The sequence below is a fragment of the Syngnathus leptorhynchus genome, chromosome 11 (assembly GCF_054491065.1).
Source record: "Syngnathus leptorhynchus isolate UIUO chromosome 11, UIUO_Slep, whole genome shotgun sequence".
Taxonomy (NCBI): Eukaryota; Metazoa; Chordata; class Actinopteri; order Syngnathiformes; family Syngnathidae; genus Syngnathus; species Syngnathus leptorhynchus.
In genome coordinates, this window is record NC_141205.1 from 4,743,534 (window position 1) to 4,768,043 (window position 24,510).

The 24,510-nt window shown below is 43.5% G+C and overlaps 1 protein-coding gene across 3 annotated transcripts in view; it reads left to right on the top strand.

Annotated features, from left to right (window-relative positions):
* Positions 1-24,120, top strand: part of plxna1b (plexin A1b) — a 116,901-nt gene extending 92,781 nt beyond the window's left edge. For 2 of the 3 annotated variants that reach the window (XM_085923415.1, XM_085923416.1), the window contains exons 13-32: positions 3,493-3,644; positions 6,282-6,405; positions 6,488-6,624; positions 9,076-9,243; positions 11,238-11,331; positions 11,929-12,165; positions 12,443-12,586; positions 13,345-13,579; positions 14,461-14,603; positions 15,337-15,593; positions 17,421-17,487; positions 18,189-18,335; positions 18,560-18,719; positions 18,827-18,930; positions 19,015-19,123; positions 19,208-19,398; positions 20,780-20,949; positions 21,035-21,247; positions 21,325-21,475; positions 21,772-24,120. In XM_085923415.1, the coding sequence (XP_085779541.1) occupies positions 3,493-3,644; positions 6,282-6,405; positions 6,488-6,624; positions 9,076-9,243; positions 11,238-11,331; positions 11,929-12,165; positions 12,443-12,586; positions 13,345-13,579; positions 14,461-14,603; positions 15,337-15,593; positions 17,421-17,487; positions 18,189-18,335; positions 18,560-18,719; positions 18,827-18,930; positions 19,015-19,123; positions 19,208-19,398; positions 20,780-20,949; positions 21,035-21,247; positions 21,325-21,475; positions 21,772-21,867 (3,099 nt within the window). In that variant the 3' untranslated portion in view covers positions 21,868-24,120. The remainder of the gene's footprint in view (positions 1-3,492; positions 3,645-6,281; positions 6,406-6,487; positions 6,625-9,075; positions 9,244-11,237; positions 11,332-11,928; positions 12,166-12,442; positions 12,587-13,344; positions 13,580-14,460; positions 14,604-15,336; positions 15,594-17,420; positions 17,488-18,188; positions 18,336-18,559; positions 18,720-18,826; positions 18,931-19,014; positions 19,124-19,207; positions 19,399-20,779; positions 20,950-21,034; positions 21,248-21,324; positions 21,476-21,771) is intronic. The other variant, XM_085923417.1, reaches the window with a different exon arrangement.
* The last annotated feature ends 390 nt before the right edge of the window (positions 24,121-24,510 follow it).

Below are 24,510 nucleotides of genomic sequence, written 5' to 3' on the forward strand. Positions count from 1 at the left end.
ACAGCAAAGAAAACAGAGCTTGTTTTTTTGGGAAGTGTGTATGGAGAAACAAAGTGAATGGGGAGTGTGTTAATTGGGTCTCACTATGAGTTCTGAATGTGTGTACGTGCTCGACATCTGACATGCCGGGTGGGCTAAGGCGTATAAACACTGTGGTGCACCCATCTGTTGCCATCCATAACTGTGGAGGTGGCCTATGTCTCACTGTGACCTGGGTCACTACAGCTCACCATAGGGAATGACATGCTGTTCATCAACACACACACACACACACACACATAGTGGTGAATTTGAGGCCTTCCAAACAAAACGAATATTCATTTCATTTGGAGAGGAAGTGCTTGAAAAAAAGTGCCCATTTTCTTGAGCTAAATGGCGTGAAATATGTCTGCATACATATTCCTTGCTTGAGCCCCTCTGTATATTTCCTGTGTGACTTCTGCTTCCTCTTTTTGAATACATAATGAAGTTACTGGATAATTGGGGCACTAGCACATTGATAAATCCTTTGGTTAGTGTCATCTCTCTTTCTCTCATACTCAGTTATCTCTTTGAAGCAAGCGAACAGAGCCAAGGGTTGTGAGTGCATGTACATGTGAGAGAATTGGCGGCGATGGGATACTTGCGAACATGCGCGCGCATATTGAGACATAAATCTTGGCCTGAGGCAAGATGTTGGTGGCAGTCAAAAAGCAAGTGTAGTAGTAAACCAATAACGGCAGGAAGAGGAGGAACTTGGCTTGAGCGCAGCAGGGACAAAGAAAAAGAGATTCACCTGTGAATTGCTGGAGGGTTGTTTATCAGCGAGCCTACCTGCGAGTATCTCGTCTCCTCTCCACCTTTGACATTTACACTGTGACATTTAGTGCCAGAAGAACTTCCACAGGCGACAAAGAGAATCCCTCCGCTGTAGCCATTTCATTCAACAGCACACAAATTGAATATCACTCCACTTCTCAAGTCCATTTGCTCTCTTCCCTTTTTATTCATTTTTTCCCGATTCACACCCATTTTGAGGTTATTTTTTTCCTCCCATGAATAAGCAGTTGGGTACTGTTCCACTAATAGCATTGGGGACATACAACAGTCTCCAAACACAGCAAATGGTGATTAAGGGCTCTTATGATTGGTGTGGCACTTTTCCAGTAATCGTTGTGAACACAGTTGAATCAGCTGACAGACAATGCTGTCAAGAAAGGTTTTGATTTGGAACGATACCGATCAAATAAGCTACAACACGCACACACACATAGATATTGTGTCCTTTGGTGTAGAGCAGCATTGTCCTAGTAATGGCCTTGGTTGCTGCCTGGTCCTCCATCATCCATCTTTTCAGGCCTGTTCTCCCCTAGGAGAATAAAAAAAAACATTCGGGTTAGCCCTTAGAAACCAATTAAAACAACCCATGCCTATACTTGTGGTGGTGGTGGCGGGGGCGCCTATTTACTGTGTTTGCATGCAGCCCAGTACTTTTTGCAGATGCATTATTTTTAGTTTGTGTTGCAAAAATATACCCTACAAACTGTAATGTAAGTCAAATGTTGGTTTTGAAGTATTTGTCACATATGCATTGTAGAGCTAAATGAGTTGTCTGCATTGAAGCCATCCCTGAGGAGCGGTGGGCAGGGAGTGAATTAAGATCTTGTGTCAGCACTTTGGTCAATGAAGCTGACTGGAAATTACCCTTGCATGTTTGTGGTAGTCCTGGGGGGCGTGCAAACGCCACACAGAAAGTTCCCAAGGTCGGGTGTTAAGACGTGTCGGAAGCAGAACCAGGGATGTTCTTGTTGTGAGGCATCCGTGCTAACTGCCCCGCTGTTCAACTGACATAAATATTTTCAGACTTGGATTTTTGTTTTCTTTTTGACCGGATGACTCAACACTTTAGAGCAGGGATTGTTAACCAGTGGTACAAAACCAGCTAACCAATCGGCAAGTAAAAACACAATGCAGGCTATGAATATTTTTTTTCATTTTGCAGAAATGTCCAGTGTGAAATCATCATCTGCGAACTCGCTGATGAACTTGTGTAAAGCCTCGCAGCATCTTTTTACAGTCTGTCCCTCCTGTCGCATCAATATCCCCCCCCCTTTTTTTTTTCTTCTAACCAGTCGATGTTATCGCTGCACTGTTGCTCGAGCGGGCTACAATAGGTCTGGCGTAAAAGCCTTTGACACATCGAGACAAGTTGTAGATGAGAATGAGAAAAAGCCACGTTGAATGGAAGTCAAGAGCTGTGACTGTGAAGGGGAAGAATAGAGCGATTGTTTGAGCTGGTGGCTTTTATGAAACTCTGCTTTTTGTTTGTGTTGTTTCAGTGTGAAAACGACAAGGTTTGTATTTGTGTGTTTTGATAAACCCGGCCGAACAGAGCAAAAGATTTGATTACCATATCTGGAGAATTTGGATGACGGCACCACTCTGTGCCAATCATTCTTTTGTCTAATGCTAAAACACACGCCATTCATGCACGCTGGAAAGGAGGCGAGCGAGTTGAAAAGGCACAAAGGCGGGGAGGAAGAAGAAAAGGCCAAGGGGGAGAACAGAAGATATTCACCATAAGCTTTGTTGGCATAAGATAAAGAACACTCCATCGTTCTATCGCGTCGGTGGCCTTTTGGATCGGGCTTGCGTGCCGTTGTGTTTCTGCTCAATGTCGTCAATGTGGGTGAATGTATTTTTTTAGCAGCATGTATGCCGAATGTTTATCTGAGAATGTGCCGTTGTAGGTGGTTTTGCAGAATTGTGAACACCATTTGCATCTAAAGTCATAAAAATGAGAAACTTTACTACAGCGCTACTAACTAAAAAGGCACTTGCCAATAAACATGAAATTCTTTTATTTTATTTTAGTTCATGTATGTGCCAAATCACCACGTTTGCACATTTGTTTGTGCTAAAGTGTACCTACACTTATGTAATGGTTTCACAACAAACACAAAATGTACCTCGTAAGCAAATCGTTGACTTTAACTCGTGTTACCTCACAGGAACTACATGAGCACCCAACTATCAGCATATGTTTTCCCCTCCTCCCATATTATGTGACAGATGACCCCACCCCCATCAATTTCTAATCCAATTAGCTTTAACCCTAATTCTCCGAGTAATGACTGATTACCAGAGGGACTATTGTTTGCGTCCATGCTGTGGCATAATGGTACGGTGATTAGCGACATGGTTCATCATGTCTAGCCATTAGCACCCCTGCACACCTTTTACGGAACTCAAGAGGGAAACGGAGGGATCGGAGGTCAATGCGTGCTGTAATTGCGTTCAGTAAATTAATCATCTCAGGGTCAGAGAAATGACCAAAGTGAGGCCGGGGGGGTCATTTGCCAGTGATTGACTGAGCTGAAGTTTCAGGAATGAATCTGTCGTCATTTTCATTTAAATTTGTCGGAAAGAATCTCAAGTCCTACTAAAATGAACACTTGTGTCCATTAATTTATTTATTTTTTATTAACGGTGAACTGTTCTCTTTGTCTGCAGCTATTTCCTGAGACTGGGCCGAGGCAGGGAGGAACCATGCTGACCATCACCGGTGAGAATTTGGGTCTCCAGTTCAAAGACATCCAGAACGGAGTCCGTATTGGAAAAGTGGCCTGCAACCCTCAAGAAGACCAGTACATCAGCGCTGAACAGTACGTTGGCAACATCTTTACTCCTTTTTTGTGTTTGCCTCTCTGTTAAGGTCCTCTTCAGGCTTCTTCACTTGCTGTGCATTCAGACCAAAAATCGGTTCTCGGGCTGTGCTTTTTCAAAGTGCTGGTCAACGTTAAGACAAATGGCAGCCAATTTACTATGAAACATTTTCTTTCATTATCAATCAGAATTATAGCCCAATCACAAGTGAATTACCTCATTTAACCCCCTTCATCACACTAACTCAGCCCCTTCTGACAGCAACGTAATGACATTTGAGTTGGGCGACTGGTGTGTGTGTGTGTGTGTGTGTGTGTGTGTGTGTGTGTGTGTGTGTGTGTGTGTGTGTGTGTGTGTGTGTGTGTGTGTGTGTGTGTGTGTGTGTGTGTGTGTGTGTGTGTGTGTGTGTGTGTGTGTGTATATATATATATATATATATATATATATATATATATATATATATATATATATTGTCTCGTGAAAAGCTTCGCCATGTGAACACTCCCTCTGATTAATTCGTGTTTTCTGGGAAATCTCTCAACCACGATGGCCTTACTTCCTTTTAGTAACTACAGCACTTTATTAAGGACGAATGATTATTTGAGCTGATAGCATGCAAAGCTGGTTGTTTAGTATATATTTCACCGTAAGTAAGATAAATAAATGCAAGAAATGTATTCAGTCAACATTTTTTATGAGCCCATTTCTTTTAAACAGCGATGCAAATGTTAGGGGAATAAAATGTGGGGGTTGCTGCATGTCACCCCCACTTGGGTGCTGGTGGCGTCCTCAATATTCTATTTTCAGTACTGTCTCTGTCATTTGTACTCAAATGATGGTCTTGCTGAGTTTTGCACAAGTCCCAACAGATTTGTCATCTTTGGCTCTGTCACAAGGAAGGAAACATCACAAATTTGACTTTGATGCTTTGACAGAGGACAAACAATGCTGTGTGGCTCAAGACAGGGATGACAGGTGTCCCCGAAATGGCTTTAGAAATATGCTGTTGACATGTTTGTGTTGTTTTATAATTCATAAACTCATATTATCATATTCACAGGAAACATCTCCCGTACGTATGCGGCTGCTATGTTTGGCAACTCGCTTTCACTACCGGATGTTCATTTTGTCTTTTTTAGCATATCCAAATGCACAGAGGTGTCAATTATTAACCCTGTCTGCTCTGTAATGCTGTACTGGCTGGTTGTCATAGCACCCAGAGGATGGAGGGAGGAAAGGGGGGCACTTGGCAGTCAAGCTGTCCCGATAATTAAAAGTGATGTTAGCCATGCGACGCCATTAGCGGCCCAGATACTCTCTTCATTCCTGTGACCCTGTCAGAGCTGCCTGTAACACACGAGACGCAAGATTATGCGACTGACGCTGCAGGTCCAAGGTCAGCTGCTGGAAGGAAAGAAATGATGTGCACTGATAGTTAGGCATAAATATAAACAGTTTCAGGAGAAGAGGAAAAGTGAGTTGGATTCGTTCATGGCAGCAATGACACCAGAAAGTGACAAATAAAACTTTGACAATGTTAAAAAATGTATCTAATATAAAAAAAATGTTATTTGTCATCTTATTGGACAGTTTTGACATCTCTTGAGAGGTTCCAGGAAAAGCAAGCCAGATCCCGCCTGGTCACAGTCACCGACTGTGCTTTGCTGACTTTTATGAAGCCAAAATAAAATATGCCGTGCTTGTATTCTGTGATTTTCATCGCATAAATAAACTTTGACATGTCCAATGTCATGAAATTCCACTGATGGAATAAGATATCTACTGAATTTCATCTACTTCCCATCAATTTATCATGAACTTTCTTCATAGTGATTTAATAACATCCCAATTCAACAGCTTCTCATTCCAGCAAACATGATGCAAGAGAAGCCGAGCTTTTAACTGAGAGCTGTCCAGCATTTTAATCACAGCCCCTAGTGGGGGTCCAGGGAATAAATGAAAGGAAAAACAGAAACAATAAACATAGAACATACTGCATGAAATGCTGCGGCACCGCAGTTGCCATGACCACGTGCTGGGCGAGTACAAACAGGGGAGTCAACTCATCTCGGGGAGGCAAGCAGATGTGTAGGATATGAGCTTGTTCAATTAATAAGCCGCGCTCATTTTAACCCGCTTATTCTCCCTGTCTCTTCTTCCTCGGTACTTTCTTCTCACATCGCTTTTCTTTCTGTTTTCACACTGGCTAATTAAAAGGCAAGCATGACTTTATTGGGTGAAATGTGTGGAAGCTTATGCCCCTCTGGGATAGACTGCAGTTGTTTCTTTAGTGGATTTTTGCTCGAAAGGCCAGCCCACTTTATACAATTCATACAAATATGTACTTTGATAAAGTGTAATTGCACATCCGCCACAGTAGATGGCAGTGCTGCTCTCATTGGTGTTTTCTTTATATTTAACGCTGAAAGGAAAGACAAAACATCATTTTAAAACACTTTCTCCATCTATTTCTCTTTATTTTAATGTTAATAAGGAGGCAATGTTATACAAAGGTCTGCTCAGAACAAATTCATAAAACAATGATACTATTCAAACTTTCGGCGAAGATTTCCTTCTCCCTGTGCCTTGGTCTGATTTGCTCATTGTAATTGAAAATATTAATCTGTCCGTTGCAGGATCGTGTGCCGACTGAATGACGCTACGGGTTACCGAGTGCAGGAAGCTCAAGTGGAGGTGTGTGTGAGGGACTGCATCCATCCAGACTACAAAGCAATCTCCACCAAGCCCTTTACGTTTGTGGTAAGAGTTGAGAGTTTCGGATAAAAGCTGGCATCTTTCGGTCCCACGGCCATAATTTGATTCTTTGTGTGTTCATTCTCAGTCCCCATACTTCAGCCGCGTCAGGCCGTCTACCGGGCCGCTGTCTGGTGGCACGAGGATCACCATAGATGGCAGTCATCTAAACGCAGGCAGTGCCGTGTATGTCAAGATTGGACTCCATGCCTGCCGTTTTGAGAAGTGAGTGAACCCGATGTACTCTAAATATTTGCCCTACTTTACTACAAACACGCTATATCATTGCTCACAGTTTTTTTTTTAAACCCCAGCTACACCAGCTATTAGTTTACTTTAGTGTTTTGTAATTATAGAAACATCACTTTGATTTGCAGCAGATTGTAAAAGAAGTAGGTCTTGGTTAGAGGATGACCTGGAGCAATTGTAAAAATGACAGTGTGGCCTATTTTTAGCGTGATGTGTGTGGTCTACGTTCAACAGAAATTACTCAAACTATAGGGTGTCGAAAATGTTTACTTCGCTCTCTACGGTGTTATTTTGTCCTTTTTTCTTACATGTATGTAATTGCGACCTAACGTTTCTGGTATATAACTTCCTCTCACGCCTCACCCTGTAAATTGCACTCACATCTGCGTGTAAATGTAACAGAACACGTTTGAGTACACTGCAGATACTTTAGCTTTGTGAATTTAAAACACTAAAATGGATTGGGGGTTTTTCCCTCACAAAAATCTAATTTCCATTTTTAATCAACCACCCCTCCTCCCTTGCTTGTATAAAAAATAATGACGAGATTATAAAAATAACTTCCATAACTTGCATCAAATTACACAAAAGTAATGGACGTAAACAAATTTTTTTATAACTGCTGCCAAAAAAATCGCCTTGGATGCTATCCAAGCTAAAACAAATTGTTCTGATTCCAAACTGCATACGCGATTTAATAAAGTCATATATTGAGGTTCCTTTTCGAAATAAATTAGAACTGATGATAAAAGCTTTCCCATCTTGTCTTGTGCTTTGAAGCTGAACGTTTGAGTTATATCGGTGTTGTATGTAGCATTTGTTTTTCTCATATTAGTTTTCCTTTTGAGCTGCAACAAGTGACAGGTCCAACTAATGAGCTCGGACCTATGAAGTTCTTTTTCTATCGTAGCAAAGGCCAATTTAAAGCTTCGTAGCGCACCCAGAGAAAGGTGAACATAATAGTCTTGGCCTTTCATCCACTGAGCACCAATAACCTTTATGGGCCAAGTAATGAACTGGTTGCGTCTGTCTTTTTAATGTGTCTTTCTATTCAGCGGGGCCTCAACTTTAATCAAAACCTATTTACCCCGAGTCACTCATCCGCTTATCTCCCTCTGCAACGCGTTTTCCTTCTTTGGTGTTTTCTTTCGCTCCGTATTCCCCATTGGCTTTCTTTTGTGTTAGCCACAATCTTGTCAGAAATACATACGTGACACCACAGGCACTCTCAGCAGTGACAGTGTTGTGAAAATAGTTACCATGGAAACAAGGGACTAGTGGAATGTGGAAAACCTTTTTTTTTTTTTTTTAAAGAAGTCATCCTCCTTTTCTTCCATATTCAACCCTCATTTCAGTCCCTTCTCAGTTTGAGTATGCGCAGAGGAAACTGTTCAAATTGTGTCCCGAGAGCAAATATGTTTTGCAGATACGTTATATATATTTTTTTTTATTGGGCGTGTGCATCTCTCCAATAAAGCGGATACATGGGGTGAGATACGATTCATTTCAAATCGGATCAATTCTGTTCCCTTCGATTCAACGGTATTATGATTTCACTCAATATGTTTGAGTTTGAGGTGATGTCATTTTACATTATGAATCAACTTGTCAAGACTGTAAATGCACTTTAATCCACTTTAAAGTGGAACAATTCAGTTTGATCCACTGCCGTTTTCCCAATTCAAAGCGTTTTTTCCTACACAGCTAATTTTGTCTCCATCTCACTGCAAGTTGTCAGGCAAAAGCCACACTTGATCATCCTCCCCATCATCTCCTTGCTCTCTGTGGATTTCAGCCTCCCCACGGACAAGAGCGGGGGATTTGCGTATAGATCAGTGTGTTCAATTCCAATTCCGACTATCACACTGCGCCACGTGCCACTTGGGCAACTTGTTCACATTTGCAGGAAGCAAAAGCTTGGGCGGCAAAAGACTCTACCTGCGTTTAGCATATTTATATGCTAATTCGCCGACCCCCACGCTGTGCACAAGCACCTTTTTACACGCCCAGACAGATGGACTCATGGGAGGCCAATCTCCCTATTGCTTGTGTTTCACCCTGACATCACAGGACACCTAAAATAAACCTCTGGAGTGGAACACAAAGTTTCCCTGCAGGTCACAGCCGGTCGCCTGTCTGCTCGCGATGCCGTTACATCACACACAGAGACGACCAGCTTCATCTGTCACATTTGATCTTTCAGCAAGATGGAGCACAGTAGGGAGGAGAGAGGCTGACATATGAGACTACTGCTGCACAGGCTAAAAGTTGTTAGCACTTAAGAACTACGCCGATGACATGAAGTGTGTTTTGGCTGCAAATGTTGAATCATAATTCAGTAGGAATTATACGTGTAGCGCTCTTTCTTTCACTAAGCAACCTTTTGTGACTAACACATCTCTCTCCCACTCTCTCCTGCTCATTCAGGCGAAACAGTAGCGAGATAGTGTGTGTGACCCCAGCCGGACAAGCTCCAGGCCCTACCCCGGTCATGGTGGACATCAACTCAGCTGAGCTGAGAAACCCAGAGGTCAAGTTCAACTACTCGGATGATCCCACCATCCTGAAAATTGAACCCGACTGGAGTATTGCTAGGTAAGAGGAAGCCAATTATTGAAGAAAAAAAAGAATACTGAATCATTACGAGCGGAGTACTTTCTGCTCACTTTATGATCTATGTATAACGCAATAATATTCCCATTTTATATGAATTGAGTTTGATCTACAATGCTGCTTGATGCATCCATATAGAGCAGATACTACCGGCCCAATGCATTATTAATCCTATCTGACGGTTGCGCGATACATTTTCATATGAAACTCGCCAACTCAACTGAGATATGAACTCTGTGTGTGAACTCATTCATGTCATAATATTCCAGCAATACTCCCCGGACGCATTTCAGTGAATAGGAAAACAAACATTGCGCCCAATTTTCAACCTCATCTCTCTTTTTAAAGACCTCTTATTTATGTTGTTTATAGTTCTGTATGAAAAGTAAATGTTTGTGAGCAGCGACAGCAATAAAGGAGAGCTCCTGGAGCAGTGCAGCGCTACTTGATGAGTTGCAGCACAGATAGATATACAGTGTGTGTAAATATTACTTGACTTTATTGAAATGAGGCTCTATAGCCAAGGGAAGCATTTCTGCTCGAACACAAGCTTGCATTGTAGGGTGTGGAAAATAAAGAAACAAAAAATGTATAAATAAATAAAAAACTTGCGGCAACCAAACACTAATAGGCTCACTAACATGACCTAGAAACTGCCGTGTTCTTTGGCTCACGTGGTTGTCATTGACTCCAGCGGGAGACTTCTAGGAAATAGTTATGTGTTATTTCCTGGCCTTTCAATTGATTTGGCATACATTAAAAAAAAAAGGAGCTGATAATCATACTTTGTGTTCCTTCAAAAATAATTATGGACATGAAGTGTCATGCTACAATAACATTACACTATGTAATAAAGTGAATGTTTACCAGTCTCTTTTTTCACCCTGTTCTGAAACAGAGTTCATCCCAAACGCCCCCCTCCCCTATTGAAAGTCAATTTTGGGCTAACAAATGATTTTGCAAAGATTAGGTCGTATTTCAACAATAATGAGGATTTACACCCTTCACAATACATGGTTTAAACCGCAAGTGTTGAAAAGGTTTACTCTTTTTCTGCTCTTTCTCCTTGAAAATGTTCTTGTGTAAAAAAACACTTCTTGTCACTTTTTACATTGTTATTTTTTATTGCCACTTGGCCGCCCGTCAGCCGCCTTAATGCCATTCAAAACCCCCTCAAGCCTTCTCTCCACTCTGTCGTTTTTTTCCTTCCATCTCAGCGCCAGCTAGCCAGGCTTAGAGATAAGACACTGGAACTCCCGACTCGTTGGAATTTATATTCTGTTATTTATTGAATGTTCTCGAGCTGCTCCTCCTGCTTGTATAAAACCCCGCAATGAATACACCTGCCTATGCCGTTTCGGGCCTCAAGCCTCGCCGAGCACTGCTCCATTTTTAAGTTGTATGTTAACTAATTTAACCGCTGTCAAAGTTGTTCGCATCAGCTAAAGTTCAGCGTCTCGGGCCAACGGGGGCTGTTAAGAAGGCAGCGAGGAAAAGGGAAGTCTCTCACCCGTGTTACCGACGTCTCTGTTGGTCAGCGTCACATGGACCCGAATAGGTCACAGGTGTAAAGGTTACACAAAATGTCGGATCACTGACAACACAGCCCTTTCTGAGTGTACTGTATATCTCATGCTGGAAATACCACAGCAAAATTTCAGTGCCTACATTTTAATATCTTCCTACGGGCGCTGTGCAGAGTTCATTAAATATTGCAAGTAGAGGTCAGACGACAGGTGATGAGTTAATTACAGGAGCAATTCACTTTGCGGTCATTTCTGGTTGAAGCGCACAATGATGCTGGTCACGTCCCTCAGAGGATACAGCATGAAGTCAATTTACTTTTATTTTTGGGACGTGTTTGTAATACACACTGTGGAGTCATTGCGAGTGCTGTTCAAGACTATTTTCAGCCAACGTTTTTGCTGACGTGGCCTGTAATCGTTCTCGCTCATTTGTTTAACAATCTCTTTTAGTGGCGGGACCATGTTGACCGTTACGGGAACCAATTTGATGACTATCAAGGAACCCAAGATGAGGGCCAAATATGGAGCTGCCAAGTCAGAAAATGTAAGTGGGAAAAAAAATGGGTGAATTGAATTCACACCGGTATGGCGTCTCTATCTTTCCTTTGTACATTCTCGTTCAAAGTAGTGATTTTCAAATGATGCACACACTCTTGGGACACACGCACACTTTAGCTGTCAGTCAAGCAGCCAAGGGCCTATTTTCTGTTTGTTTTTTATGTTGAATTTCCTTTTAGCAGCTTTAACCTTTGAAATGTCAAGCAGTAATAAAGCGGCTCTGGCAAATCCCCCCCCCTCCCTCCCCTCCTCACCTATAGCACCATGGGGCTTAGCTAACCTTTCCCCCTCACCGGCTCTTTGCTCAAAGTGAAAAAAAATATCAGTTTTTGCCTTTGTGGCCACTCGCTGCAGTCAATTTGGTTTTGAATGGTTAGAATGATTTTTCTTGTTCTTTTTTTTTGTCATCTGACTATCATTGCATTCAATTAGCTCTGACAGAACTAATCCAGCATTCTTTTAACGTTATAATGTCAACATGTTCTCTGATATCATATAGGCCTCTGTTAGCACTACTTAATATGCTAATTGGTTCTTTGGAATGAAACTGTATGACTAATGTGCAATTTGTGTTGCTCCTCAGAACTGCACCGTGGTTAACAACACAGTGATGGTGTGTCTCGCTCCCTCCGTGGCCGGGTCTGACAAAGTTTTTTCTGAGGTGGGCAGCAGTCCAGATGAAATTGGCTTCATCATGGATAATGTGCATTCGGTGCTGGTGGTCAATGAGACATTCAGCTACCATCCGGATCCAGTGTTTGAACCACTCAGTCCCAACGGCATATTGGAGCTAAAGCCCAGCTCTCCACTTATACTCAAGGTAAATTGCCTTTTGCTTTTAGCATTGATCTGTTTTTTTTTTTTGCTTTATTGTCTTTTTCTAAACATCCAAGCTTTTTTATCCAAATTTATCTTGTGAAATATTATGTAGGAAATAATTTTGGACCTTATCATTCTGCGACACTGTTGCTATGGTTACCCACCCTGAACACAATTTCAAATCTGTGCATCCCACTGTTGGTACATACCGGTTCGTAAAACAGAAGCCATGACACAACTGTGATTCCAATTGAAAATTACATGATGTACTTTTCTAGGGCCGTAACCTAATTCCCACAGCCCCAGGAAATACAAAGCTGAACTACACTGTGCTGATCGGGGACACGCCGTGTGTTCTCACCTTGTCTGAGAGCCAGCTGCTGTGTGAGTGGCCCAACCTGACTGGAGAGCACAAAGTCACTGTGAGTACTGTGCTGCCAAGACACACCTTTTAATATCTTTCATACTCTTATATTCTTATGTTCAGTTTTATAACGATTTAACTACTATTGCTAATAGAGTTGTGTTTTTTTGGCAAATACAGAATGTCCGGTGTGTGTGTGTGTGGGGGGGGAGGGGTTAAATCTCATCTCCTCAGTCTGCGTTCTTCATCCCTTTCATTTAGCTCAATCCACATCCTTCCTCTCATTCCTCTCATTCTTTGCTCCCCAAGCATAAAACGTAAATCTTTTTAGTCATTCGACATTCCTCATCCCCATTCATATATCCACGCCCGTAAAAACACACATCCTGGCTCTAATATTGCTCGGGGTGTTTGCAAATGTATTTATATTTTAGCAGCTTTTCATTGGTCTTGGCTGGCTGGTATACTCCCGGGGCTTTCGGCAGTATTGCATTTCAATAGACTGGGACTATTTTCATTCCGCCTTGCTTTTTGTACTTCTAGATATAAGCCACTTGAAGAATTAAAAATAGGATAAAAATGGATAGAAACGTAATCGCTTTTGTGTTTTTAGTGAAATGTGCCTCGGGGCACAAATATTTAGCTGAAGAGGTTCAGGTTGGTCTGGAATTGACATAAGTGAGACTTTTTCAGCCAATGCAGCAACGTAGCATTGTGTTGTTTTTATTGATTTATGTAGAATTCAGACTGGTTTCAGCCCATCATCACAATATGGTTCTATTTTGCATCCAAGTATCTACTTATTCCTCTCTCTAGGTTCGTGTCGGAGGCTTTGAACACTCGCCGGGGACCTTGCAAATCTACTCAGACAGCCTTCTCACCCTGCCCGCTATCATCGGCATCGGAGGTGGAGGCGGCCTGTTGCTGCTGGTTATTATTGTGGTGCTGATTGCTTACAAAAGGAAGTCCCGCGATGCAGACCGCACCCTCAAACGACTCCAACTGCAAATGGATAACTTGGAATCCAGGGTGGCCCTGGAATGCAAGGAAGGTAAGTTGACGTCGTAGAAGTTATCGCCGTCAGACCTCGCGGTGCTCTCGCAGCTTACCTTCTACTCTCACTTGATTGTTCTCTCTAAATAACTCCCATGTCCCGAAATAACCGACTGCAAATCTTTCCCTTGCTGCAGCTTACCTCAAACACTGCACAACCCCAATTAAACATCGCTATTCATTTTAGTCTCAATTTCCTCGCTTGCTCTGCCTCCCCCTCCCTCCCACCCACTTCCAAACAGTCCCTCCTGCTGTTATGTGGCAGTAAAGTGTGTGTGGGTGTTGGTGTGATTCTAGAGGAGTACTTTGATCTGAGCCAGCCACCAGATGTTGGCTCTCCACCCAGCGAGAGAGCCGCCTGGCTGGCCTCACGAGTGTCCGCGGGTGTGAGAGAGGCAGAGATAGAGGACAGATAGATCCGGGGAGCAGAGGGTGGGACAATGAGGGCAATAGTAAGGAAGGAGGGGCTTGGCAGCAAAGAAAGAGGGAGCCAAAGCAAGAGACTTGCACACCAGCACATTAGCATAAATTAATTTGGCAGGCAACTGCGTGGATTGAGCAAGTGCCTATTGATGCTGCTAAATGGTTTGTCTGCTATGGAGGCAGATGGGAAGAAAGAGTAGAATAATGATAACCATAATCATGAGCGTACACATCCATACTGCCTCTAGAGATCAAATAAAACATGCACGGTGACAGCTAAAAAGCATATGCAGGTTTACCAGTTCAACCAGTGCAATATAAAATGGAGCCATTTATTGTTATTCTTAATTATTTCAGTGAACCGGGTTTCAGAAAAGCAATTGAGAGATTTGTTTGAGCAGTAGATCGCTTTCTCATCCCATCCACGTGCTAATCATCATTTTCTGTCTTATGTAGCATTTGCAGAATTGCAGACCGACATCCATGAACTCACTCAGGAGCTTGACGGAGCAGGAATCCCCTTCCTGGACTACCGCACCTATGCCATGAGGGTCCTATTCCCTGGAATTGAGGACCACCCTGTGCTCAAGGAGATGGAGGTACTGGTCAGTAGAGAGATTGCGTGGAAACACACCCGCACACTTGTGTGCTGATATGCATGGAAGGTGTCGGGTACATTTCAGTATCTGCACTCGGCTATCAACCGTATTCCAAAGGGATAGTGTAGCCCGACATTGGATTTTCATTTGTATGGCCCAGGCAATCACAGGCCACAGTAGTGCAGTAGTAGGCAGATCAATTTCTTATTACAGCACCAAGCTCACATTCACGGCTGTGAAGAGAGGAAGAGGCTGGATGGATGGATGGATGGATGGATGGATGGATGGATGGATGGATGGATGGATGGATGGATGGATGGATGGATGGATGGATGGATGGATGGATGGATGGATGGATGGATGGATGGATGGATGGATGGATGGATGGATGGATGGATGGATGGATGGATGGATGGAGAGGGTGTGGGAGGGGAGGGAGGGATGAAGGGAGTGGAGACAGATAAAGACAGAATATTAGGTAATGGGAATAAGTGAAAGGGGATGACAATAAATTGGTTTATGCATGTAGCTGAAAGTGAATCAATTTGTCAGATTTTCTTTGTAAGGAGACAAAGAACAAGTGGATGTGAAGGCGCGTATTGCTCTGGTCATTCTTTTGCCAATGTGTCCTTGTGTAACTCACTGCAAATTAAATTATACTCTCTTGATCAAGCTTGCTTGCTTTCAATTTTATTTCACTTTCTAAACTTCTTTCTTAAACCTTCTCCCGCAGGTCCCGGCGAACGTGGAGAAGGCCCTGACACTCTTCGGACAGATGCTGACCAAAAAGCACTTCCTGCTGACGTTCATCCGCACTCTGGAAGCGCAGCGGTCCTTCTCCATGCGAGATCGCGGCAACGTGGCCTCCCTCATCATGACGGCGCTGCAGGGGGAGATGGAGTACGCCACAGGCGTCCTTAAACAGCTCCTGTCCGACCTCATCGATAAGAACCTGGAGAGCAAGAATCACCCCAAGCTCTTACTGCGGAGGTAGGCGCAAAGGGAGGATTTCCTTATTCTATACCTTTTGATAGAGAGCAACGAAGGTAACAAGTTTGCCAAGGCGTGCGTTGCTGTGTGTTGTGGTGGAGCAGGACGACAAGGGGACTCTTTTTAGAAGCATATGCGATGTTTCGTCCTCTCTCTCTGTCAACCCTGTCGCTGTCAGAAAGGATTACACCCCTGAGCACACACATTCCCAGTGGAGTTGCAGACAGACCGACAGAAAGACCTCTCTCTTCAGCACACACACACACAGGTAGTGGGGGGGGCATACAAGGGATGGAGTAAATGTCAATGGATAGAGGAGAAGGATTTACAAAGGTATGTGTCAAGGTTTGAATATAGGGAGGATTGCTAAGGGTGGAGCAGTGTGCAAGAGGAGTGAAATAAAAGGCAAGAGTGAATTCGGGCTTTGTGTCGGAAGTGAGAGCGAGGCGAGTGCCAAAACAGAGGCTTCACACATCTATGCTGCTAGAATCAAACTGATGGAGGAATATAGAATCTATAATATGCATCTTTTGTATTGAAGTTTAGCTGTCACCCTAATGATGATGCACGAGATGGACAACACGAGAGAAGTGAGTGCACCACTGCTGCGCGTACCACCATTCATCCTTAACACAGATGTTGCCGCCATCCCCAAAGTGGAATATTGTCTGTACGCCCCATTAGGTGTCCATGCCATTTATACGGAATGAATGACCTGGAATGAATGACCTGGAATAAATACCGGTTTAAAGTGGTTGCACTATTGAAAAGGTGCAATATAGGCGGTCTTAATGAAGAAAAGGAAAAGAAGCAGGGCGGATAGTAGAATAGTCACATTTGGAGACAAATAGCCTTTCTCCAGAGAAGTAGGGATTTGACATTAAATAATCAAAACCTCTCCGCCTTGTCGTTTCCCCTTCTCCCTGGAGAGATATTTAATTAAAAAACAATCTAATCAAATAAATGACTTTCCATCAATGTGCCTTTGTAAAGTCTTTTCTAATCCCATCCAGCGGGGAATGGTTGCAACATGCTGCCCTTGCTAAACACAAAAGCTTCTGGAGATTTAACTGCCAAGCTGGACGAGAGTTTTGGGCCAAAAAACAAAAAACTTTAGCCGTACATTTCCTTTCCGGACAGGAATGCTACGGCATGTGTTTGAGAACAATAAGTGCTGGCACGTAGTTTCCCTGAATGAGAGAAGGATTGGTGTCACCTCCTATCAGGACCTGACATGCCCACAAGCGTGTACTGTCCAGGTGTATTCACCTCCCTCATCCTCCAGCTCTCCTTTACCCGTCGCCTCATCTTTCATGGCTTATATTTGGCTGACAGCCGTGAAAAAAGAAAGCGTTCCACATACATCAAACAACATTCAACAGTCAAACGGGAGGCTGGTCGAAGGAAGCGTAGGAATTCACGTTCCTGCTACAGGCTTTCACTGGCTGCTTTCTTTGGCCTACTTTCCAATTTTTTTTCCTCTTTGTCCTTAGTCTTGAACAGAAGGTGGTAAAATTACATTTTCGGTGGTGTCAATACGATGGTATTGAGCCCTTTCGAACTTTGTAAAGCAAATAGTAGCGTTGTTAGCGTGAGTCTATTTCAAGACACAAGTGAGATAATTTAACTTCAATAGTGACAGTGAAGTGTTAAAGACAGCAAGTTGAGCAGGGTGTTTTTTTTTTCCTCTGGGAAAAGACTCTCGTCTAATAATTGGCACGATCGCAATCTTGACGTCAAAAGTTTCACTTGGGGATCATGTTTTATATACTTTGAGATTGGATTTTCATCTCCTCTCATCCTTTGCTCATCTTTTGTCTTTCCTAGGACAGAGTCGGTGGCTGAGAAGATGCTCACCAACTGGTTCACCTTCCTGCTTTACAAGTTCCTCAAGGTAAGAAATACTCTCTCACGCCCACAGGCACACATTTTTTTTGGGAGTGATCCCGCTTGCAGTAGAGTAGAAAAATCCCCTGGTAAACGCGCACAGCTGCAGCGTTAGATAAGGCGGAGGCCAGCGGCTACCTATCGTTTACCTCCGCCTTTCATTTGCTCAATGCTCCTCTCTTCCGAATGCACGGGCTCTGAAGCAGTGTTCAGACGCCGTCGCTCGTGTTGTTGTGACTGCCAAAGCGCTTCACCAGATTCCCTTCCTGTCCGTCACTTCATTATTTTGGTGATAGAATTTGGATGCGGGTTTACTTTTTGGGTGTTGTTTGAGCTGTCTGTCTGTCTCACTTTGAATTCCTCTTGATACAAGATCAGAGATTCATGGAGGCTTCAATTTTCAATCCCCTCCTACTTTGCATTCTTTTCATGTGCACATTGTATATTTCTACCTTTAATTTATGAATCCAAAACTGTCATTTTGGTGAACTTTGACACATTCAAAATCTCAGTTGCTTCCAACAAAAACAGTCCATGTTGAGCCAAGACCGACAAAAGCATAAAACTTCAGAATACCTAGGCTTGAGTTATAAGTGTTGATTTAGGAATGATAAACTTCTAGTCTGATCATGGTTTTAAAGAAAAATGGCACATAAGAATGCTAAAGAATCTACATGATGATTTTATTTATTTTTTTCTTTCTTGCAGGAGTGTGCCGGTGAGCCGCTCTTCATGCTGTATTGCGCCATGAAGCAGCAAATGGAGAAGGGGCCGATAGACGCAATCACGGGAGAGGCTCGCTACTCCCTCAGCGAGGACAAGCTCATCAGACAGCAGATTGACTACAAGACTTTGGTCAGTGCATTGAATCGTTCGTACAATCGCTTGGCGGGCAAGCGGGAGAAAAAGCTTTTTTTTTTTTTTTTATTCTTTGCTTAACTAGATATTGACAGACGGATATTAAGTAGAAATTGACTCACTGTATCGTATGCGTGTGCTTGGAAAGCAGATCGCGAATGACTGCAGGTTTTACAAAATCGCCGCTTGAAATGTTTGCTTCTGCCTCCTCTCATGCACAGACGCTGCACTGCGTGAACCCAGAGAATGAAAACGCTCCCGAGGTGACCGTGAAGAGTCTTAACTGTGACACAGTCACACAGGTGAAGGAGAAGCTCCTGGATGCCGTCTACAAGGGCACGCCTTACTCGCAGAGACCCAAGGCCTCCGATATGGACCTGGGTAAGAACAAGAAGACGACTTTTTCCGTCCCACAGCGGGGATGTTTACTGGTTCAAAAAAAAAACTGTCACAATTAATCATAACGGGCAATGTTTTGTGTGGATCAGAATGGCGGCAAGGAAGGATGGCTCGCATCATCCTTCAGGATGAAGATGTGACCACCAAGATTGACAACGACTGGAAGAGACTCAACACACTTGCTCACTACCAGGTACACTCTTGCTTTGACTCTTCTTCAGGTAGCTTTTTTTGTTTTGTTTCTTGCAGCGATAATTGATCAAATATGTCGTTTCAGGTGACGGATGGTTCAGTGATTGCCCTCGTACCCAAGCAGAACTCGGCCTACAACATCTCCAACTCCTCCACGTTCACCAAATCTCTCAGCAGATACGGTACGCGAGAAGGTGTGTGAGTGTGTTTTGTGTGTCTGCGAGCGGGCAAAAAAAAAATAAAAATGAGACCACTCACTCTTGTTTTGCTCCTGGCAGAGAGCATGCTGAGAACAGCCAGCAGTCCGGACAGTTTGCGCTCCCGAACCCCAATGATCACGCCCGACTTGGAGAGCGGCACCAAACTGTGGCATCTGGTCAAGAACCACGATCACTCGGACCAGAGGGAAGGCGACCGAGGGAGCAAGATGGTCTCTGAGATTTACCTGACCCGACTGTTGGCCACCAAGGTAAGAAAAGGATCTCGAGCACCTTGAACTCAAAGCTGACTTTTTCAGCATAGCTCCTGTTGACCTTTGTTTTGTTGGTCTCCGAGCTCATTAACATTGCTCGTAACCTTTTGCCCCAAAAATATGTTTGCGTCTTAATTAGTAAGTTGACCTTTGACTATCGAGTTGTTTGTTGGTGTTACCGGACGGTCTCCTGGTGGCCTCGGGGCTTAGAGGCCCAGGCCTTTACTCCTGCAATCATTACTCTCTGCATTTCCCCCATGACCTCCAGAATACACTTTCTGCTTGCATGTGGACTCACTTGCTGAGATGTTGTTGTTTATTAAGCGCAAGTTTGCTGCGCAAAACAGCTGACATCACGTGTGTTTCATCCGACGGTTTGATTGACAGCCTGTCACTTTTATAAACGTTATCTGGGAGACCAGATGTAGTGTTGGAGTTATTTATACATCACTGTTTTGCAAAAATGGGATACGTTACATATTATGAACTAGTCATTTGGAAGTAACAATTTATTTTACAGTACAACTTTGCTTCCATCTTATTTACTGACGATCCATTAATTATCTAGTCAGTTACTTTTTTGCAGCCTCTGAAGGATACTCGCTGCCACTCTAAATCATGAAATCTCCCCATTTTAAGTTCCCCAGCCAAAGTTGTGACATGCAAGGTTGCGTGCTGCACACCCATGGACACTTTCCTGCCTCCTGCTAGCGCTGTTGCGCTTGGCATTCCTCAGTGACTCATCTCACACCGATGCTTCCTCTCCCCTGATGTTTCCACTCATTAACTCCGCATTACCATTGTTCACGCGCTACGTTGAACGTTATCTGTGTTGCCGCAATCAGGAAATCATTAACAAGGCGAGCCGAGGGAAGGCAACGACAAAACGCTGCTGTTTGTGCTTGCTTACGACATCCCTGCAGCTTTGTGGGAAGTGTGAATGGTTTCAGAGACACTTTTGTGAAATGTATGTGTGAGAGCTTCAGGACGATATTACTTTGAGAACTGAAAAATTCCATGTGTGTCGAAAAAAACGCGGAAGCGGGGGGTTGTAAAAGAGCCTAAGGCTGAACTCTCATCGGGAGCCATCTGAATGACTAAAAAGCAGACTGAGCACTCAGCACGTCACCAAGTTAGGGTATTAAAGGAGAAGCGCACTCGCAACACCTGCCATTGACAGCCGTCGCCTACGGCAACACCATTAGCCGAGATGTGATGCCTAATTAATGATTGCAACGCTACCTTTCCTTAATTTCCGTGTAACCGTCAGAATAGTCGTCCCCCCCATCTGTGTCTCCTTTCTCAATTATCTGAACCAAATTGTTTTGTTCTTTTTTTTTTGCCACCTTTTCACTCCCACTGCCATTCTCCTCCTTAGGGCACGCTTCAAAAGTTTGTGGACGACCTTTTTGAGACCATCTTCAGCACAGCCCACCGAGGAAGCGCCTTGCCGCTCGCCATTAAGTACATGTTTGACTTCCTGGACGAGCAGGCCGACAAACACTCCATCTCAGACTCGGACGTCCGGCACACTTGGAAGAGCAACTGGTGAGTCGGCGTGCCTTTAACGATATTGCTTTGCAGACACGAGTGAATCCGCAACTTTTTTTTTGTTCTCCCTCCATCCTCGCAGCCTCCCCTTGCGCTTCTGGGTGAATGTGATCAAGAACCCGCAGTTTGTGTTCGACATCCACAAGAACAGCATTACCGACGCCTGTTTGTCAGTGGTGGCCCAGACCTTCATGGACTCCTGTTCGACGTCTGAGCACAAATTAGGGAAAGACTCGCCGTCCAACAAGCTACTTTACGCTAAAGACATCCCCAACTACAAAAATTGGGTGGAGCGGTACGTTGGTCAAATGCACCGAGCGGGCTCTCGTAAAGACTTTCATTAATGAACTGGTCTCGTTTGTGTTCCCACAGGTACTACTCTGATATCTCGAGGATGTCGGCTATCAGCGACCAGGACATGAGTGCCTACCTGGCGGAACAGTCGCGACTGCACGCCAACCAGTTTAACAGCATGTCTGCCCTCCATGAGATCTACTCTTACATTGTCAAGTATAAAGACGAGGTAAGCGCTAACAGAGCCCTACTTTTGTCTAAATGAAACTGCTCAACTCACTTCAACGTAGTCCCTTGGTCTGGTGGCAAAACATTACTGTTGTCTTAATGAAGCTCCTCAACTCACTTGTATGCCTGAAAAACACAAATGATTAATTTACTCTAAGTTCATTTTTTTCTCATCCCACTGTAGTCCTAATATTCTTTTGTCTGTTCAGTCAACTTTTATTTTGGGTGAAATGACTGCTATATTCTCATGAGAACAAGCACAACCACCTCAAGCCAGTCCCCTCTCTCTGTCTTCAGATCTTGTCGGCGCTGGAGCGGGACGAGCAGGCGAGGAGGCAGCGGCTGCGGAGCAAGCTGGAGCAGGTCATCGACACAATGGCCCTGACCAGCTGAGGACCATCCGAAGTCGGCCGTTCGTCTGTCCATCTCCCCCCCTCCCTCCCTCCCTCCCTCACAGACAAACTGCAAAAGCATTGAGGCGGTATAGTGCAAAACGGAGCGGGGTCGGCAGAGGTGGGCGGGTCTGTGTATGCCTACGTGTGTTCGTGTATGTGTGACAGAGCGGACATTTTCACACGCTACGTTCATGGAGAAAGTGTCAGTGAGAGCTTTTGGCTTCCTGTGGATGTGATTGGAAAGAACTCCATGCAGGGCCTCTTGTGCACAATGGAGAGAAGCTTTGTGGCTCACGTGTCAGGATGTTGGCTTTTTTTTTTTTTATTCGTTTTTTTTTTGTTTTGTTTTTCAATTGTTTTGTATAATTGTAATCAACTGCCCACTCTCTGATCTCTCGCCACTTGTATTACTGCTGAATTTGCACAATTTACAGAAACGCTACAAAGGAAGAATATATAGATGTTATATATAAATACAGCTACGTTTTTAAAGATTAGGGAGAGAGCAATGTTTCCCCCTTTTTTTTGTTTTAATCAAGAGACAAAATCCAACAATACATTTGATAGTTGAAGTGCAAAGAAAAACGCTACAAACAAAAAAATAGAAAAGAAGAAAAAAAAAAGTCGTACTGTGCCATGTTTCCTTTGAATGTTGTTTAGTGCAAAGACATTTTGTTAGATGGAATGTGCTACCGTATGATTTTCTAAATATGAACATGCCTTGTGACTGAAATGAAACGTTTTGCGACCGTCAGAAGAAGACAAAAGACAAGCGGGCGGTTAGTTTTGGCCGTCTGTCACGCTTTTTGGTGGGGAACTCCAAATATTCGCTCGACATGATGACACAAAAAGTACGCGGGTGAGGTCAGGCGGCCGGCGTTTACTGTCGTGTCGAGCAAAGTCGGGTGGTGTCTTTCCTAGCCCAAAGACACTTGTTTTATTCATGTTCCAAATGTTCCTGGCTGGACACAGATGTGCTGAGTGTATATTGTCTGAAGGAGGTCATCATGCTCCTAACCTGCAGCTCTTCTTTGTCAAGCTGGCCCATCGCCACCGGTGGCTTTTAAGACTCTCCTACCCGACACTCAAGTCAGCTTCTTTTTCACTTGCTGGTGAGGAAAAACCAGTTTTTATTTTAATTTTTTTTCTGCTTGCCCAAAAACCAAACTGTGGTATTGTGTGATGTTTTCATTTGTAAATTTGTATACTTTCTCTGTTTATTTTGTAATCAGGTTGTTTTTGTTTATTCCCAATATGTAAATTGTACATTTGATGGTACGCTGAAGGCAACAAAAAACTAAAAAAACACACAAAAACTTTCTTCAATTTGCCTGATGGTAAAAACTACTTGATGGGACTTCAGTGGGGGGTCCAAATGATTTGTCTTTGTGATGGAAATGTGACTTTGCTGCTTTAAACTCTTGACATTTGTTTTTCTAGCTCATCTTTTTGGGCTGTCATTTAATGCTGATCATGAATGCTGTGGCTCTCCAGATTATTTTTTTTTTTTTAGGTCCCTTAATTCAAAGTCAACACTTTGTTTACATGAGTTGGAACTTCAACTGGATACATGTTTACCGCTCTGTAGTTTACCGCCACACGACGCATACACTTTGGGAATCATGTAAAGATATCCGGTCGAGGACATTTCCCGTCTGTGAGCATCAATCGTACTTTTTTGGTTTTGTGAACAAGTACGGATCGGTAGCGCGCAGAAGATCCCCCGCAGAAGCACACGGAACAACAAGTGGCGACGTGGCAAACATTCTGGACTCATTCTCTCTCAGGTTCATGGTCCGCTTGTGTTCTTCTTCTTTATGCTTCTCGTTGTTGATCAAGTGACATCGGGTGCTTTGAATGAAGTGTCAGTCATGTTTGCACTGTTGGGCTGAGGGCGGACTTGTTCAAAATGTGTCTTCGAAAGCCTTTCTGTCTCAACGACGTCATGCTTTTGTAAAACACTCCTAAGAAAAAGTCCCATCGCCCGCCTCTTTGGTTTCCTGTTCGTCTTTTTTTCTTTTTTTTTTCAAGTCTTCAAACTGAGCTGCATACCAAGCAAGACAACCAGTTGAGAGCTAGTGGCAAAGGAATTTTAAAACATTATTAGTTTCTCAAACTTGAAGCGACTGTCATGGAGTTTGCAGGTGAACATTCATTGTGTAAATATTCTGTTATTTCCTACTTTGCAGATTTACTACTTGTAAATAAACACGCATCAAGGAGAGATTAAACATGTTTTGCTAAATAAAAACGTGTCTGTTTTTGAATGATGATGGATTTGTGCACTGTGGGTGGAGGGTCAATTAGCGAGGGCCTTTGTTTTTGTTCACTATACAGGTCTGTTTTATTTCCACTTTTTTTTTAAATGGGATTTTAATTTTCATACATCAACATGGACCTGTCTACTTCGACATGTTATGTTTTAGTGATTTTCTTTTATTTTGGGGGGGGTGACTGGTGAGGTGTGTATAGAAGAGCTCCATCAGCCATCCTTCATCATCTTCACCTGTGGCCAGTGAAAAGATGCGATGCATGAATGCTTGCTCCTTTTAAGTGGTCACCCCTTTGGGGGTGGGGGGTACGTGGGTCACTGCAAATCAATGCAAAGTGTTTTTCCATGTCCCACCATGCAATGCTGTCC